Genomic DNA, 17,727 nt, shown 5'->3' on the forward strand with positions numbered 1-17,727 from the left:
TCTGTGTGGCATGGGGCAGACTGAGGAGAGGACAGGCAGCACAGTGGCAGATAGGGGGCAGGGAGCAAAAAGCAGAGTAGCAAATCAGGCATGAGGCAGAGGGCAGGGAGCAGAGCAGAACAGTTGACTGGGCAGGGGCACGAGCAGTGCTGTAGCAAAGGGGGGCAAATGGGGTGACAGCCCCAGGTACCAAAGCAAAGTGGTGCCAACAGGCTCTGCCCAGCCGGGGCAGGGCACATAATGGAGCTGTGAGCGGCTCGTTTGGGGAGGCTTAAGGATGACGGGAGGGCAGCTTCTGCCGCTGTGTGCACTCCCGGGCAAGCATGGCAGGGTGTGCCCCACAGATCTGTGAGGAGGGCGGGGGCAGGCTGCCACTGCGAGTTTTGCCCTGGGCAAACTTCATTACTGCAGCACTGGGCATGAGTCAGGGAATAGAAAGCAAAGCAGTTAACTGGGGAGGGGAAAAGGATGGATTGGTACTCAGGAGGAGTGTGGGGCTAATTTGTGGCTCATCTGCCAAAAAGATTGGCTTTCACTGCCATAAAAAATCAAAAAAAGTTTTGTTTGCACCTGGGAAGAAGAAAAATAAAGAGATGGGAAAGAAAGTCCATTAATATCTTATCCATGCTCCAAAGCAGTCTATATTAAGTGCTTCAAAATGTTTTTGGCTGGTACCAATTCCCAGCACTACCCTTGAACTCCGTAGTCCCAGGATTGTAGGTTTCCCTCAGGTGAGGTCAAGTATTACCTGAGTGATTGGGTCCCAAATTCATGCCCCTTCAACAAGTACATGATCTTGTCCCACACATTTAGATTACTTAGGTTCAGTTTATAATAAAATTTGTACACTTTGTGGTATGTCTTTAAAAGTGAGCTGAAAAAACACTTCTCAAAATTACTAAGCAATTAGCATTTTATTGAGAGCTTATGCTGAAAATATAGGATAATTTTTTGACTGTAAAATCTTATTCTGCATCTTTCCTGATGATCACACAAGAAGTGTTCTGCTTTGAAAGAAATAACCAATTTGTCTTCATGCCATTTAGGTTAATATCACTGATGATTTTTTAATCTAGGATGTTGTTTTAAGCTTGGTAATTTATCATTCTAGTAGTAAAACAATAGTGATGGTGGTAACTTCTCACTAAATTGAGAACATTGTCAGTTTCATTGACTATGACTTGACATACTCTTTTGTTGTTGAGACCAACAAATCTTCAGAGAATTCCCTTCAGATTATATATAGATGATGTGACTAGTGTTAACTATATCTCTGTAGTCTTTCACTATAGATGTGAATAATCAAGCATACAGTAATCCATACTAATCCTAATTAACTTTTTTTTAACCATTAAGGTTCCCCAACCAGAGATGTGGGACCTTCATTAGGTCTGAAGAAATCCAGTTCATTAGAAAGTCTGCAGACAGCTGTTGCTGAGGTGACTTTGAATGGCGACATTCCTTTCCATCGTCCACGTCCACGGATCATCCGAGGACGAGGCTGCAATGAGAGCTTCAGAGCTGCAATTGACAAATCATATGATAAGCCTGTTGCAGATGATGATGATGAAGGCATGGAAACCTGTAAGTAAACAATTACCTTCAATTTTTAATTAGCTTTGAAGGATTACAAGCAGACTTTTAATTTAAACAGGGGTTAAATGCAAAGGCAAATGGCATGTAAGGGTGTTTTCAATTAAATAATTAAAACTTCTCTTCATTATGATGGATCAGGCTATATAAGTGTTCATGTCCTTTACACCAGGATTCACAAATGGCGACAGTCTGAAGTTACCTGTCATTCTAAACTAAGGAAGTGAAATTAAAATGAACACATGTGTTTGAATGATTTATTCCGAAATACTTCTGTAAAACAGTTTATAATTTCGTTTCATTTAAAATTTAAGTAAAAGAGAAAAATAGAATTTAAGTTCGGGGAGGGGGGAATCAGCATGACAGAGTACAATCATGTGATATGTTGACAAAAATTAGCACTGTTCTTTAATTAGAATGACTAAGGCTGGCAGATCTAATAAAATATAAAGTTAATGACCAGCTATTACCCATCCTAATGGGCATTCATTTACATTTTCAGTTCTTTAACCCCAAGTGTGACCCAACATGTGGAGAATGTCATTAACATAAAAGAATCACTTCAAAGCTAACCTTATCATTATTGAACTATGTAAGAATGGGCTGGTAAAATGACAATCCACACTGAATGAAAATAGTATGAATGGTAAATTACCTCAATTAGGGGTTGTATTAAAATTATCAAATTTTTAACCTTCATGTTGTACTACCTTCAAATTGTCACCTACCAGAAGATTTTTTAATCAACCTACAATTATTTGAAATAAATTTATCAATGAAGCAGAGTCTGGAAAGACTGAAATGCTAAAATTATTAGCCTGAAAATGAACAAAAAGAACAAAGTGAATTTTTTACCCTCTCTGCCCTTACCTTTTGAATTACTTTTCATTTTCAGAAAATCTGTCCTTTAATAAAAATATTGCTCCTGTAATTGTTTTCATTAGATGCTATTTATAAAATTACCCCTCTTCTTTCTTAATATATCTGTTTCTAAAAATATTTCATGACTGAAACTGAGATCATGTTGTCAATCAATTTTCTTAAAAATAGTTACAGATAGAATTAATTCCAACTCCCCTCCCCTTGGCAATTTCATGTAGCAGTGATGCTGAATGCTGGTCTGGTAATGCTAGCTGTCAATCTATTGTTAACCAATGGTGGAATGAGAATGAGACAATGTGTAAAATGATCCTGATTGTTCTTCCTAAGTGCTTGTCTAGGGTCTGTTGGGACATGAGACCATGTTTTTCTAAATGGTTTTGTTTGGTGTAAGCCATATGACAGTAATTTCCTGTTTTAAGACACCAGATACCCAGGACTCACTGGGAATAAAAGTTTCAAGTGGTTTAACCTAATTTAAGCAAAAAACAGACACTTAAAAGAAACATACAAAACTGTTATCATTAAACATTTTCTAGATTGTGTAGGCTTGGCATAATATTATGAGAGGTTTTGAACCTGTTACTTTCATTGCATGAGGTACTGAAATGCATATGGTTGCTACTATATCCTTTTGAATGGGTGCAGTATGCATTTCTCAATCAAATATTCACCCTATGCAAGCTAGGCAACCTGGCTGGCATAAGGAGAAAACACAGCAGGTCCATGTGTACCAACCTTTCTCAACCTCTTATCCAATTTGAGGAGATTCATACTTATAGACATACAGTGATCTTACACTCACAAGGTAACAGAAGTTGGATTGGGCCCAGTCAGTTCACAGTGTCTGGCAAATAACGTGGGCTTTTTACACAATTGCCAGTCCTTCTGTACCTGGGCAGGACTGGGTGTAATCTTATACTTTTGTTTCCTAAAACTTTGTAAAATGTACAAAATACCGTCTCATAGTGCTGCCTTCAAGTGATTTTAATAGCACAAATATCACATCATCTTAAGTGATTCAGAAACAGTGATAGTATTGTCAGTATCTGAACAATAGAAAAAAATATTTGAATTGCCAAAGTTCACCTCCTAGACTTTATACAGTGCAGCTTGTAGTTTTCCTTTTTGCCATTGAGAATGAGAACAGTTGAGTCTAACCAGTCATACTATGCTTGGAACAGAGTGGAACATCTTATCTTGGGATCTTTGTTTCTGAGGGGTTTGCAATAATCTTAATGTTGCATTTGATTGCAATCTGTTCCATTTTATGTGAATTATATATCTCTTCAAGTTCCAGGGAACTTGCCAAATGAGGTCTGCCGTTGGTCAAAGTTTGGACACTCCTGAATAGCTATTTTAGCACCACTGTTAAATGTCTCATTACTGCCATAACTGTACCCTAAGGTTTTGTTTTTTTTAATTCTATTTAAATTGTACTTAAGTTATATTCAAATTTAAATTATAGTTATGTTTTATAATTGTTTGAAATAAATGTTACTTGTCCCCATTACAAAATTCAAGCAACTTGGTGGTAGCCAGTTTGCTGCTGCCTTAAGAGAGTGTATTCATGTGTTTTGCTTGAAATTTTTCCTATTTCTCTTCCAAACATTTTAGAAGTATGACTGCTTTTCCCGGCCACTTAGTGGCCCTTGTTGGACTAGCACAACAATAACACTGAATTGCTTTTATGAAATAATTTTTAACATGTGATCATCGCATTGAAAAAAAGACTTTAAAACTATGGAGATACCGTATGTGATAAAGGGCCTCTCTTTTGAATATAATTACTCTCCTTGGAACAATATTTTATTCAAATATTGTTAAAATAGATAAAAATAGTATGAAAACAGATGGAAATGTCCAATTCTATAAAAACATTTTAAAAGAGATTTGATAAGGATTCTTCTGTGTTGTAATGGCTGTAATCAAATAACAGTGGCAGAGTCATGTGGGTGTTTAGTTCATGTGAATATTTTTGCTTGTTGTTTTAATGCTTGGAATAGCTGAGTAGGAGCAAAATGTCTCTCTGGTGTGTTGTCTTAGAACAAGTCATTTGAATCTGGAGAAATTGGCAAAGCTTTCTAATCTTTGTTGACTCTTAATTGCTAGAACCTACAGTTGCATTAAATATCACAATACGTAGTCTAGAAGCTGAGTTATGAAACAGCTTCACATTAAGTAGCTTCAATTTCTCTTGTGTCTTTTATACTTTATGGCCTAATTAGGAGAATAGCTTCACAATACCTTCTTTGTAGTTCTCTTTAACACATTGTGGTTCGTGAAATGACTTTGGTCTTTCAGCTTGCATTCATGGTCTAGCATATCCTGAGTTAATTTTTCCCTGATATGGCCCAAATGGAAAGGAAAGAAAAATATCTCTTTTACATTTCTCCTGTAACCTAATGTCATTACTGCAACTTGAGAAAAATTAGATGTTTCATTTGTCGCTTGGGCTTGAATTTTAATTGGCCAACATTTGCATTTGTTCTAAACACTAGTAATTAAGTAGATGTTACTTGCTGAATGACTGTGCTATATAACATAGAAACAAGTTTCTTTGTGTCATGCCTTTTTAGAACCTGGAAATCTACTTATTGCAATGTCATGAGGGAAAATGTATCCTAGTTTGCAAGGCGCGTTGTAGGGTATGGTGCAGTCTAAGAAGTTAATCATAGACAAACAACTGTAAGCCTGATAGAAAAAATATTGATTGCAGAGCTGCTGTGGAAAGAAAGCAATATTATCTCTATAGAATATGCAAACTAAATAATAAAGGGGGATGCATTGTTATGACGAGATGTTTAGCAACTTAGTGTAGTACAATCCCTTTAATACATGTTTAGGATTAATGTAATGTGTGATTATTTTGAGTATGAAAAACCATAGGTCATAATTCATTCATCTTTAACATACTAGCAAATATAACTAAAGAAATTATAAATAAAGAAATGACTTCTTTATTTGTTAGATTTAAACTTAGTTTTACTATTTTGTTCATTGCAGTCACAGATAGTATAACTGTCTGCACCAGCAACAGATTTCAGGTGCAAATTTTTATGCACTGAACATTAAAGGCTAGTTTTAAATGTGGTTCTCTATGTCTGATGCTGCTTTTCGTAATCAGGTACATCACTGAGTTCCACTTCTGTTAGTAAACACCATGACCCTAAAAGTACTATTGTGGATATGTATATGAGAAGATTCCGATTTAATTTTTTGTGCAATGACAGTGCACCTGCAACTGAAGAATTATATAGGGTAGGGATAGACATTCAAAAAACCTGAGCCTGAATTGATTCAGTCTTTGCAGGTTAGTTTAACCTGGCTTGGCTAAATCAGTTTTGTAACATGGCAGACATCCTGGAAATGCAGGCATGCCTGAAGTGGCTTAGACTAGAAGCCAGGGGATGCAAGAGCAGCCCGCCCTTCCTTCCACAGGACTGAGCTGACCTGAGATGGGTGTGGCCAGGCTCTGATTAGCCCAGTAGGAAATTGATAACAGTGATTAGCACCCATTTAAGAAAACAGGGACATTACCAGCTACTTGTTGATTCAGCATGGACAATAGCCAGCGTGTGGTCTGCTATCCAGTACACAGGCACCTCCTCAGCAAGGCAGAGAAGAGGGGGGAATTCCTGCTTAGTGGGGAGAGCGAGAGCAGGTCCAGTCACCTGCTTAGCAGGGAGAGCAGAGGGGCCATCGCTGCTGGGGAGCAGAGAGCCCTGCCCAGCCCAGAGCATGCCGGGATGCTGGGGGAGTCTGATTTTACTCCAGGAGTCTGGGACAGACATAGCACAAACTGGTTTGACCCAAATCAGTTACGGTATAATACTGTATTCAGTCAGGTTTATCTCCCAACTGGTTTCAGCCATTTTCAAACTGGTTTATGTGCACTGAACATCTGTTGTGTTACAGGTTTAAACCAGTTTCTGATCACTTAAACTGGTTTGTGTAATGTCTGTCCCTAGCCACGATCTATATTAGGTCCTAGGATCTACAGTGGGCAAGTTAAAAACATGATGCTGATTGAACTCTTCTGCTCTTGCTGAAGGCTCAGGTTCCAAAGCTTTAGTTTTGTTTCAGAAGTAAATGTTCTCAAATACGTTTCGCCTCAAATACAGCTCCTGGACTGTGCTTGTTCTCTGTTCTTGGATGAGTGGGATATTTTTAAAGTTCTAAAATGTTTGGTGAACAAGTCTAGTGCAAATCAAATGGCCCAGCCCAAGTGTTGTGGTCTTACAGAAGAACTGCAAACTGCTCAGCGATCTGCAGTCAAGTCTTTGAAGCTTCAGCAACAGATAACAACAGTAAGCCCAAAACGGTTTCTGTACCTTCATAGGCAGACAAGATTCTTTGGGTAAATGCGATATCTTTTATTAGACCAACTAAATGCTTGGAAAAATTGTTCTTTGCAAGTTCAGGCATAAGGAGTGTCTGCTGGTGCTATGCATTTCCTCTATGCCTTCATGACTGTTATGGGCCACGATCAAGCCACATCTAGTGAAGGAATGAAATGGTGGGAATTTCTTAGCTTTTTCCTCTCAAAGTTTCAGCTCTTTTACAGGTTGTAACACAACTTCAGTGTTTCCACACTGCCAAAATTAATTTAAAACTCATCAGTTTATTTCAGGTCCAGAAAATGACACACTATATGGGTTGACAGTGCTAATCACTATTTTGCAGCGTGCCTGTTTCAGCAAAATATAGGAAGATGCAAATAGTTTGTTTTTTCATGTAAACATAATTCAAAGTATTTGAGATACTGGACAGCACAGTTTCTCCAGCAATGTAGTATTATACATTGCTCTGAGCTTGCAGGATGCAGTTATTTGACCCCAGCGGGTTAAATGGTTTGGGTTCTTTCCTACTAATCCATTGGAAACTTTTGCAGTCTCTGAATGAAGACTCATTTAGAAATACACAGAAACACAGACGTATGCATACCATCACTTTTTATTTTGTTATGTAGTTTTGCAAGGTCTTATCCATTTTACATTATAGAACCCTATTATCCAAAGCAGCAAGTATTTGATTTGGATTTGGATTCGGCCAATTCAGAGGGTCAGTGATTCGATTCGGTGATTCGAGTCACTGTTCCAATTTGATTTGGCCAAATCAGATTTGAAGATTCAGCACTGATTCAGAGATTCGGCCATAGACTAAACAGGCAGCAGTCCTCGACCACACTGGACACAGCTGCCTTCAGCTGGTAAGTCTGTTGAGGGGGGAGGAAAGGGGCATGGGGGGGCAGATCAATGCCCCCACAATGAGGGAGGGATTGGGGCTGGGGCTGGGGCTGGGACAAGTTGTGCATCTGGGGTGGGGGGGGGGGGGGACTTGGGAAGGAGGGCTCCTGCCACTGGCTGCCGCTGTCCGGGAGCTGCTTTTCTGGTGGCTCCTCTGGTGGCTCCCACCCCTTGTCTAGGAGGTCATGGGAGCGGGCATATGCCCCCAGATCTGAGCAGGGCGGGCTGGGCTGGGCTAGGCTGCACACCAAACAGGCAGCAGTAAGCGCTGGGAGCAGGGGCTATGCCCTTCCATGGCTTTCTAAGCCAGGGCAGGGAGGTATGGGACAGTGCTGCTGCACTGCCTCGGACAAGCAGCACACAGCAGCAAAAGCTGCTCCAGCCTCCCTGCAGCTCACAGACAAGCTGTGGCTTAGCCCCGGCTGGGCAAGCATTGGCAGGTTATGGTGCAGTGGCAAGCTGTGTGCATCTGGATCGGGGCAGGGCCTGGAGCAGGTGCTATGAGGAATTTTAGGGTGGCTGCAACCCCCTCATAGCTCCTGCTCCACTTTGCTCTGTGGGGTGGATGGAGTCAGGGCCAATGGTTATGCTCCAGGTTGTGGCTGGCTTCACCCACCCTACAGAGCACAGCCTGGTGGCGGGCAGTTGGGGCTAGCCACCCAGAACGTAGCCCAGACTCTGCCTGCCCTGCAGATCGCAGCCTGGCAGAGCACAGCGGAGTGCGGGCCAGTGGGAGGCTGCCGAGCCTAGCCTCCTGGAGCACAGCCTGCCCCACACAGATCTGGGAGCACACACCCACTCCCATGCCCTCCTGGACTTGTGGTGCACAGTGGCAGGAGCCTCCCTCCCCAAGTCCCAAGTCAGCCCGCCCCAGTTGGGCATCTCGTCTCAGCCCCAATCCCTCCCTTGCTGTGGGGGCATTCATCTGCCACCCCCACTCCCCTTCCCTCCTCCTCCACGCACCACAACAGATTTACCAGGTGGAGGCAGCTGTGTCCAGCGTGGTCAAGGGACTGTTACCTGTTTAGTCTATGGCTGAATATTAGAATTGGCCCTGAATCTCTCTGAATTAATTCAGAGGCTCCCGATTGATTTGGACCTTTTAATAGGTCTCCTGATTTCAATTGGATTTAGAGATTTGGCCGCCAAATCAGACTGAATTGCCTCTGAATCAAATCAGCTACCAAAGCTTTGCACAGCCCTATTATCCATTCTACACTATAGAAACCTAGAACCTCTAGGGTCTTTGTCTCAACCAGTGAAATTTCTTTGGAGGGATAAAAGCTATAACAGGTTCTAAGGGGGTTGGCAAATACTCATTTAATAGGACCATGGGGTCTGACCCATGATCCCAACACTGACACCTCTTGCCATGCTACACATGCATAGCAGGAATCGTGATCATTAGGATCAGAGATCAGATCCAAATAGAGCCACTGCCAGCAGGAAGTCCAAAACATGGGTTTGCAAGTGCTAGATGTGCAGGAGTGGGGAGGGGAGAGTAGATCGATTTCCCCTATCCTGACAGCTGCAGGACCTTAGGCTCCCACCCAGGGACCTAGAGAAAATGGGAAGCCTATCCCCATTCCAGGGTCCCAGTGGACATCTAAAACTGCATGTGTTACTGGGCACCTAAGCACTTAAGAAATGAAGTTACTTTCTTCATGGTTACCTAATTGTAATGCATGTGTCCTGCTGAAAATAATCCTATTATTTGTTTGAACCTTGTCCATTAACATTCTTTTCTTCACTCTTTCAGTGGAGGAAGACACAGAGGAGAGTTCAAGATCAGGTAGAGAATCTGTGTCCACAGCAAGTGACCAGCCATCTCACTCACTAGAGAGACAGATGAATGGAAGCCAAGATAAGGGGGACAGAAGGAAAGCTGGAAAGGATAAGAAGAAAGACCGAGATAAAGAGAAGGATAAAATCAAGGCAAAGAAAGGAATGTTGAAAGGCTTGGGAGATATGTTCAGGTAAGTGCTATGCCATCAGAGTTTTTAAGAATATTACAGAATGGCATTTCATGTTTTGGTTATTTGTACTATGGTAGCTCCTGAAAGGCTACCTGCTGTACAAAAGATTTTTTTAAAGTCTTTATAGCACAATAATATGTTCTCCATCCAATGGATAGATTCACTGCAGTTCTTCTGAGAGGGGCAAAACAATTCACTGTTGGAGGCAGTGCTAAGGTCACTTTTGTGAATGCTCTAAGAGCTGGCATAGCCCTTCAACATGACTTGAAGAGCCTTGGGGGGGCCTCTAAAGTATAGCAGCTCTCTTGGCTGCCTTGTGGACTGCTGTGCTGCTTGGTTTTGCCACAGTGCTGTACGATATAAACCCACCCTCCCCTGCCTTTGTGGCATAGGCATCGCACCCTGTACCAGAGCTCACCAGAGGGTCCTTAGAAGACTATAGTGACACCTGTCCACCTAGCAGGGGGGGTTACCACCATGAGGTGGTTTTCAGCCCAGGTGGTTACCTGGCAGGGAAGATACCCTTCTTCCTGGCCTTGAATTGGATGGTATAGTTAAATGGTGGAGACCTGTCCATTGCACTGCAGGCAGGCACCCCTGCAAGTGTCTACAAATGCCTTCAAAAGTGAGGATCTTGGCTACATAATTTATAGTGATGGGGGATTGCTCTTGGGCTTTCTCTCTACCTTGCTCCTTTGGCCTTTTTGCTAGGGACAAGTGAGATTAGGGAGCATCTGAATTCCAAGGCCTCCAGGCTTGGCCTTGCACACAGGATGCCTACCATGGATTTGGGAGTATCTGAAGCCATAAGCTGAAGAGTCTGGGAGGTAGGATACTTGCTGGTAATAGCACCACACAGGCTTGAAAGATTAAGCTCTGCTCAGTGTATAGAATCTGGGACTGATTTGGACCAAGACACACAAATAAAAAAAAAACCCACCAAAAATGTTGTTTATGCAGTGAAAGAACTCTCCTCCAACTGGAAAACTTGACACCAATCCGGTCCTTGTTCCCATCCAAAAGAGGCCAAAGCAGGACTGAAGCATTCACCCAGTGAATAAATGTAGGTCTGAAGCTGTTTTAAAAAATGGAATCCATCACAGCCTGGAACACAATTCTCAATAGTGATTTTTATAAACTTTTTAGAGAACTTTGTTATGGGGAAAGGGAAGAAAAGAAGTTAAGTCTTTCTGGCAAGGGTAAATATATTTCAATGACAGAGGATTGTTAAGTTACTGTTTGTTCTTTTGTATATGTACAGTGAATCATTATTCAAATTTAACTTTGAGGCAAAGTATCATTTTAAGTGTTCATTAATAGTGAGTCTGTCATGAAAAGGTACAAATAGAGCTTCAATTAAGCTCAATTAATTTGCTACTTGTTACACTTATTCTACAAAGAATTTATTTAAGTTTAGTTAATTATCAGTCACAGACATTTTTATTCAAAAGTGCATACTACAGCTACAGTGCAAAGATAATTTCATAGTTAAAGCAGTAGAAGTAGAAAATGGGTATCTTTGCCATCCTGCTGTGGTGTTTTGGCCCTGCAATGCACGCTCTGCTCAGTATCCTCATTTGGATGTATGGTGTAGCTGACACAAAGTGAGGGACAAAATTATTCATGTAGCAGACTTAAAAAGCCCTGAGATTCTTTGCTTTAGTGTAAGTTCTTTCTACAGACTCCCATTTCATGATGTTTATTTGTGATGTAAATCACTTTCCACCATATAAGGGTTGTAGGTAGTGTGGGAAATAAAATCAGTAGCACCCCTTGAAATAAGGAACAGGTATGAGGCTCAGCAAAGCACTTAAAAAGGAAGACTTTTTTTTTGTTCCTGAGCTTTCTCATCTATAAAGTGATGGTACAAATAGTATTTGTACACAGTGCTATGCTTCTCAGAGGTCCTGTGAAGCAGAGGCCTTGATGTTACAGTACATAGTCAGACCATTCGCCTTCAAAGAGTTCTATAGAGCAAGCGTCAAACATAGCCCACAGGCCAGATCTGGTCCATGGAACCATTTCAGTCAGCCCACTGGTACTGCAGAAGTTGTGGGGCATGCCAGTTGCTGAATTTGTGGTCCCTGAACCCAGTGGACATGGTCATCAGTGGCAGGGGTTTGAGCAAGGGCTATGCAGCTACTGCCCTCACTTGCCCTGATGCTGCCTGACTCCCTGACCTATGCTGCGACCTGATTCCTGCCCTGGCCTGCTGGTCCCACCCTTTGACCTGTGCTGCCCCACTAATGTAGATCAACATCTCTGGCGCTGGAACCAGACCTGGCCCCATCTCAATTGCTGGTGGTTCCATGGACCCAAGAGACCCATGCAGTCTGGGTTTTCTCCAGGACCTAGAGTGTGTTTGTTCCCTCCCACTGTAGAGAGAGAGGGGCTCCAGAGAGGCTCCTGCAAGTTGTCATAGGATCAGGATCTAAAGATTTAATGTATCTGTGTTGCTCGGAGGTCATCAGATAGAACCTGCTAAAGCAGTGGTGCTCAAGTGTTTGGCTCTGTGGGCCACATTGGGCCCTGAACTTCAGAGTCAGGCCCTGATTCATCATTGCCCTGCTCCACGTGCCAGGATTGGGCTCTGCACCACCTCTGCCTAGTTCTGTGTGCCAGGATTGGACCTCCTGCTGCCCTGATAAGCCCTGTGCAGTCCTGTTCAGTCTCCTTCCCCTAATTAGCTCCCTGCTGCCCTGAGCAGGCTCATGCTGCCCGCCACCTCCACAGCCAGCCCCACACTGCCACAGTCATCTCTGTGACATGCCCAATCCAGTGTACAGGGCCATGGTATCCATCTAGTGGGGCTTCCCATAGGCCCAGAAATTTGACAGTAGGAGAGAGGCAATAAACTGCTGCTGTTCCCTTGCCACCAAATTTTTGGAGCGTGGAGAGCCACAGGCCAGATCTAACCTTTGGGCTGGGGTTTGAGTACCCCTGTGCTAAAGAAATGAAAAGTAATGGTGCTTTTAGTAGGATCATAGCAAAGTAGGGCTGAAAGGGACCTCATGAGGTCCTGTAGGTCAGTCCCGTGTTCAAGGCAGGGTCATCCCTGACTAAAACAAGCCAATAGTCTAGCATTAAACTTATTGGTGCAATAAGTATAAGTATATAACTTTTTATTTGAAAACTATAGTAATTTGGGTATTGAGAAGGGTTCTCAATCCTCTTGTCTCTTGACCATTCAACTTTACAACCGTTAGACTTGCTTTGTTGAACGCTTTCTTAAGGCATTTTTTGAGTAATGGGCTTGGCTGTATTTTTAAGATGCTAATTCTTCCTACAACTTGCTTTGTGTTTTGGGCATCTAATTTTGCTTAGAGTTATTAAATAACTGGTCAAGTAGCACATGTGATGATAAATAAGAATGATACCTTTTGTACTGGTAATATTTAATATTTAATCCACAGGGTATTGGGTATTTTAGCACATCTCATTGTGCTTTATTGTCTCTGATTCTTCATATTTCCCCTTTTCTTTTCCTTCCTTCTTTTTAATACCCTTAAGATAATCTTTCTTCATTAGGCTGTATGGGCAAGAACACTTGTGGGATGGAATTCCTGCTTACTGATGCTTTATTTCAGTGTCTGTATTTAGCCAAGGGGCTTTTTATTGTCTGTATGCAAACTGACAGCTCATAAACCGGGGCCTACATAATGTGCAAAAATAATGCTGCTTCCCCTCAATTAAAATCTAAAGATTTGGTACTAGGCTCTTCATTAAATTGCAGTGTAAGATGCAAACTCCCACTAGAGATCATAGGTTATATTTCTCCTTCTTCAGCACAGAATCATTATCTCCAAAGATTCCCCTTATGATTCCTACAGCAAGTTTAGAGTCATAAATAAACCGTTTAATTTTTTTCATTGCTTTGCCCTTTCTATGGAACAACACAGAAAGATTTGGTGTCGCTCAAAATTACTGTATTAGGATTAAAATTAAGGGTCCAGTTCTGGAAGCCTTTTGTATACAGAACTCTCAGCGGGTTCCAAAGGAGAGCTTGATGGATCAGGACTAGATATCCTCTTTCTACCCATTCTCCCTGTGCAGTGTGTGTGCTTCTATTTATACATATTTCAGGATGGGGGAGAGAATATTGTAAGTAAATTGGTCAGTTGAAAATATGGATTAATAGAATCATGGGGCTGAAAGGGACAACAAAAGATTATCTAGTCCAGTCTCCTGCCCCAAATAAGTGACTCTCAACCTTTTTAGACTCAAGGTACTGAACACACAACACACCTCTGAGGGATCCCAGTTGATCTGAGTTGAACACTATGTCACTGATGAGAACTCTGAGCATGGACAACCAACCGGTTATACACTTACTTATAGCACTGTGTGCCCGCCTGGCCTCGAACATCCGGTCACGTGCCACTCGGGCCCGGATATCCGGCGGTGTTTGTCTGTCCATCCCTGATGTTCCCACCAAGTGGGTGTCTCCTACCATTCCCCAATCTTTCCTGCCACGACTTTGGATCTTGTTCCAGTGGTGGGTATCCAACTACTGGAGGTGCCTCAACTACAGGATGTCTGTCTGGGGATCTTCTGCGAGGCTCCACCTCCCCTCTACCTCGCCCTTACACCCTGCCTCAACGGGCTTCAGATGTCCTTCGGCCAGTTCCCCAACTGTTGAGGCTCCGTGTACGCTTGCAGAGACAGGCTTTAGGTCTGCCAGACCAACCCTAACTCCACCCACCATGTCTCATGGCTTTCTGGCCTCGCCTGAGGCTGTAAACCCCCTTTAGGTTTAAACAACACTCGGGCTCCACATGCCTTGCCCTGCAACCCCTCCAGAAGTGGGAGACATAAACAAAAAAAATACCAACAGCAGAGAAATACAAAGATGCTAAGAGAGGCCCTCTGTCCCCCTTTACTGCCTGCTCCCACGGCCTGCCCTACAACAACAGGCCCCAGGCGCCTGCGGTCCCTAGCCAGCCCTAAACTGGGTCGGGCTAAACTGCAGGCTACTGCGTCCTCCTCTCCACTCTTCACCCAACCTGTGGGTTCGCTGGACCCTCAGTGGTCCTTCTCGGTACGCCTTCCCCACATCCCCTGTCAGGGCGGCTCTATACTGCTGGGCCCCATCTTCTGCAGCCCCTCACGCTGCTTATGCCCTTCGTCCCCCACCTGGGGCACCTCCTTGAGCTCTCCTGAGCCCACAGTGGTCCCACCTGGTCTGGTGTTTTGGCATCTGCTGGCCCCTCTGGCTCTTCTAAAACTCACTAGGGGGGACCAGAAGGGTTTGAGTGAGACCTTGTTTCCCCTAGTGCCCCCTGGCATAACAAGGAATAATGGCCACAAGTTGTTGGAGAGTAGGTTTAGATTAGACATCCATAAGAACTACTTCACAGTTAAGGCGGCTAGGATCTGGAACCAACTTCCAAGGAAAGTGGTGCTGGCTCCTACCCTGGGGTTCTTTAAGGGTAGGCATCAAGCCTCCTTAGCTGGGATCATTTGAGCCCAGTTTTTTTCTCCTGCCCTGGCAGGGGTTCAGACTTGAAGATCTATAAGATCCCTTCCGACCCTGCTTCTATGATTCTGATTCTTCGGTGGTAACCCTGGGCGTCAAGCTCCTTCTGCTCTTCCCGGTCTTCTAATCCAGGTCCCTGGTCTGGGCGAGGTGCCTCTGATCCGTCACTTCCTGCGCTGCCACCGGCAGCGTCTTCCCCATGGCGGGCTGCAGTACATCCTCCCGTGCTGCAAGAGGCAGTTTCCCACACTTTTCCCCCCTGTGGGGGCTCTGGGAGAGACTTCCCTGCTGGTGCTTCTGCGGGTCTCTCCCTGCCCCCTTTGTCAGCTGCTCCTTGTATCCCTCCTGGCCGGCTCCCATGGCCGCCCTTATCAGGTGGCTGCAGCTGTATAAAGACGTGGCTAAAGAGCCAAGTGAGTCCTGCCTCCATCTCCAGCTCCGCCGCGGATCCTGCTGCAAGTAAAAAGTTTTTCTTTCTTTTTGTTTTCTTCTGAGGGTTCCTGCCCTTGGGGCTCTACCTTGGCTCTTTGGGGTCTTCCCCTCTGTTCCTCCCCATGACACACTGTCCTTGGTGTACTTTAAGAATGTGACACTGTCAAAACTTCATAACCATTGTCACCCAAGTTGCCGTTCACTGACACATTTTCAACTAGCTCCTCCCTATTAGTAACCAGCAAATCCAGAAGAGCCTCCTTCTGTCTGCACACTCACAGCAGATATTATGGGGAATTAAAATCCTGCACAAGTGCCTAGTCTCTTGTGTTGGATCCTTCAGTTTGTTGTTTAAAAAAAACTTCATCTACCTTCTCTTCCTGATTAGTGCTCTACAGTAGACAAAACAAAAAGGTGCCTCTCTATTTAGGGTGGGTATTCTCTTTGACTGAGAATGCAGAAGGGCAAATATGGAGCAGCGAGTGGGGATTAACCAAATAAACCAAGATGGTTAATGAAGCAACAGATCAACCTCACATTCAGAGTTTTTCTTTTTACATCCAGGCTCATTGTTAAGTACAGGGTAGTAATACAAGTTTGGAACTATATTCAACAAAAAAGCTTGCCTTTGTTGCCACAGTAACTGACATATGAAAAATTTAAAGAATCAGTTTCTGAAGCTAAGTGTGCAAGCTGGATGAATAATTGTTGCTAAATGAGTCTGTTTTTCTGGCTTTTCCTCTATTAAAAATGCCTGAACAACTGGCACTATAAGATTATAAAAATATATATCCTTGTCCGAATATTATTCTTTAAACAAATCTGTTCAGCAACTAGTTAATGAAAAAGATGTATTTAATCTTTTGTAGGTTGTTTTCAGGAGATTTATATTTCAGCCAATATGATAAATCTAAGTTCAAAATTGGATAGTCTCGTTAGCCGGGTTCACACTATCCTGTTCTGTAGGGGTCCTTATACTACACCCCTCACATTATATTTGTTGCACTTGCACATTAATCAGTGAGCCAGGTTTGCTATGTGGGCTTGTATATCCATTCCTCTTTCCAAAAGGAGAACTGCATGTGCAATTTTTTGTCCTGTGATGTGCAGTGTACTTTTAATTGTGAAGATGAGAGCAGGGGGTGCAGGATGTAACACAGAACATTTTAAGATTGTTTTTAATTCCTTTATTTTAAGTTTGACATTACTATACTGTTTACTCTGGGAAACATTTAAGACTCTTACTACATCCATGCTGCTCTGCAGGGCACAAAGTTTGATATAGTTAAAGTGATCATATGTCCTGGATTGGCCAGGACAGTCCCAGATCTTATAGGCTGTCTCAACCACTGGAGAAAATTAAGCCCCAGATTGTAGGCTCTGTAATGAGTCAAGGATCTGTAACGTAGTGATATAGCACATTTTAAATGCATTTTATGGGCCTAATCTTTCTTCCAGGGAAGTTAATGGCAACATTCCTAAGAGTTATCATGACGGTAGGTGTTGGGCTTAGCAAGCGGACAGCAGCAACTTATCTGAAGAAGGAAGCATAAAACTTCAATTTCATGATGCAAGGGAAGAGAAAAGTAAGGGACACGATGCATAATCCAAGTTAGCTAATACTAAACTGTATTCCATACTGCGACAGAAGATGTTTGGAAAAAAGTCAGTTTCTAGATTCTTGTAGTGGTGAAGCCAAGTTCTTGCTAAAATATAATTAATAAGGAAAAAAACTGCATTATGTGAGCTGAATGCAAGTAGTCATCACTATTTATAGGGATGCAAGCAAGCTCAGATACCAAGATAAGATGTATTTGACATTGTGTTGGGTAATTGAGGAAAAGAATTTTTTAAAGTTTTTTAAGTGTTTTTGAGTATTCCTACATCAGATTTATGAAAAAAAACTATTCATATTGTTTGTATAGAATGTTTTCCTATTATTTTTGGATAATTTTCATTAAGTGAATATTGTAGAATCAATGAGTCGGAAGGGACCTAGACAGATCATCTAGTCCAACCCCCTGCCATGACAGGAAGGAGCACTGGGGGTGGGAGGGGTCATAAGACCCCATCCAGGTGCCCATCCAGTCTCCTCTTCAAGATTTCCAGGGAAGGTGAGAGC

At 42.8% G+C, this 17,727-nt stretch overlaps 1 protein-coding gene across 1 annotated transcript in view; it reads left to right on the forward strand.

Annotated features, from left to right (window-relative positions):
- Positions 1–17,727, forward strand: part of PARD3 (par-3 family cell polarity regulator) — a 737,069-nt gene that overhangs the window by 526,600 nt on the left and 192,742 nt on the right. The window contains exons 20-21 of the mRNA XM_019528913.1: positions 1,357–1,584; positions 9,481–9,697. Of these exons, the coding sequence (XP_019384458.1) occupies positions 1,357–1,584; positions 9,481–9,697 (445 nt within the window). The remainder of the gene's footprint in view (positions 1–1,356; positions 1,585–9,480; positions 9,698–17,727) is intronic.

The sequence above is a fragment of the Crocodylus porosus genome, unplaced genomic scaffold (assembly GCF_001723895.1).
Source record: "Crocodylus porosus isolate Cpor-Errol unplaced genomic scaffold, CroPor_comp1, whole genome shotgun sequence".
Lineage (NCBI taxonomy): Eukaryota > Metazoa > Chordata > Crocodylia > Crocodylidae > Crocodylus > Crocodylus porosus.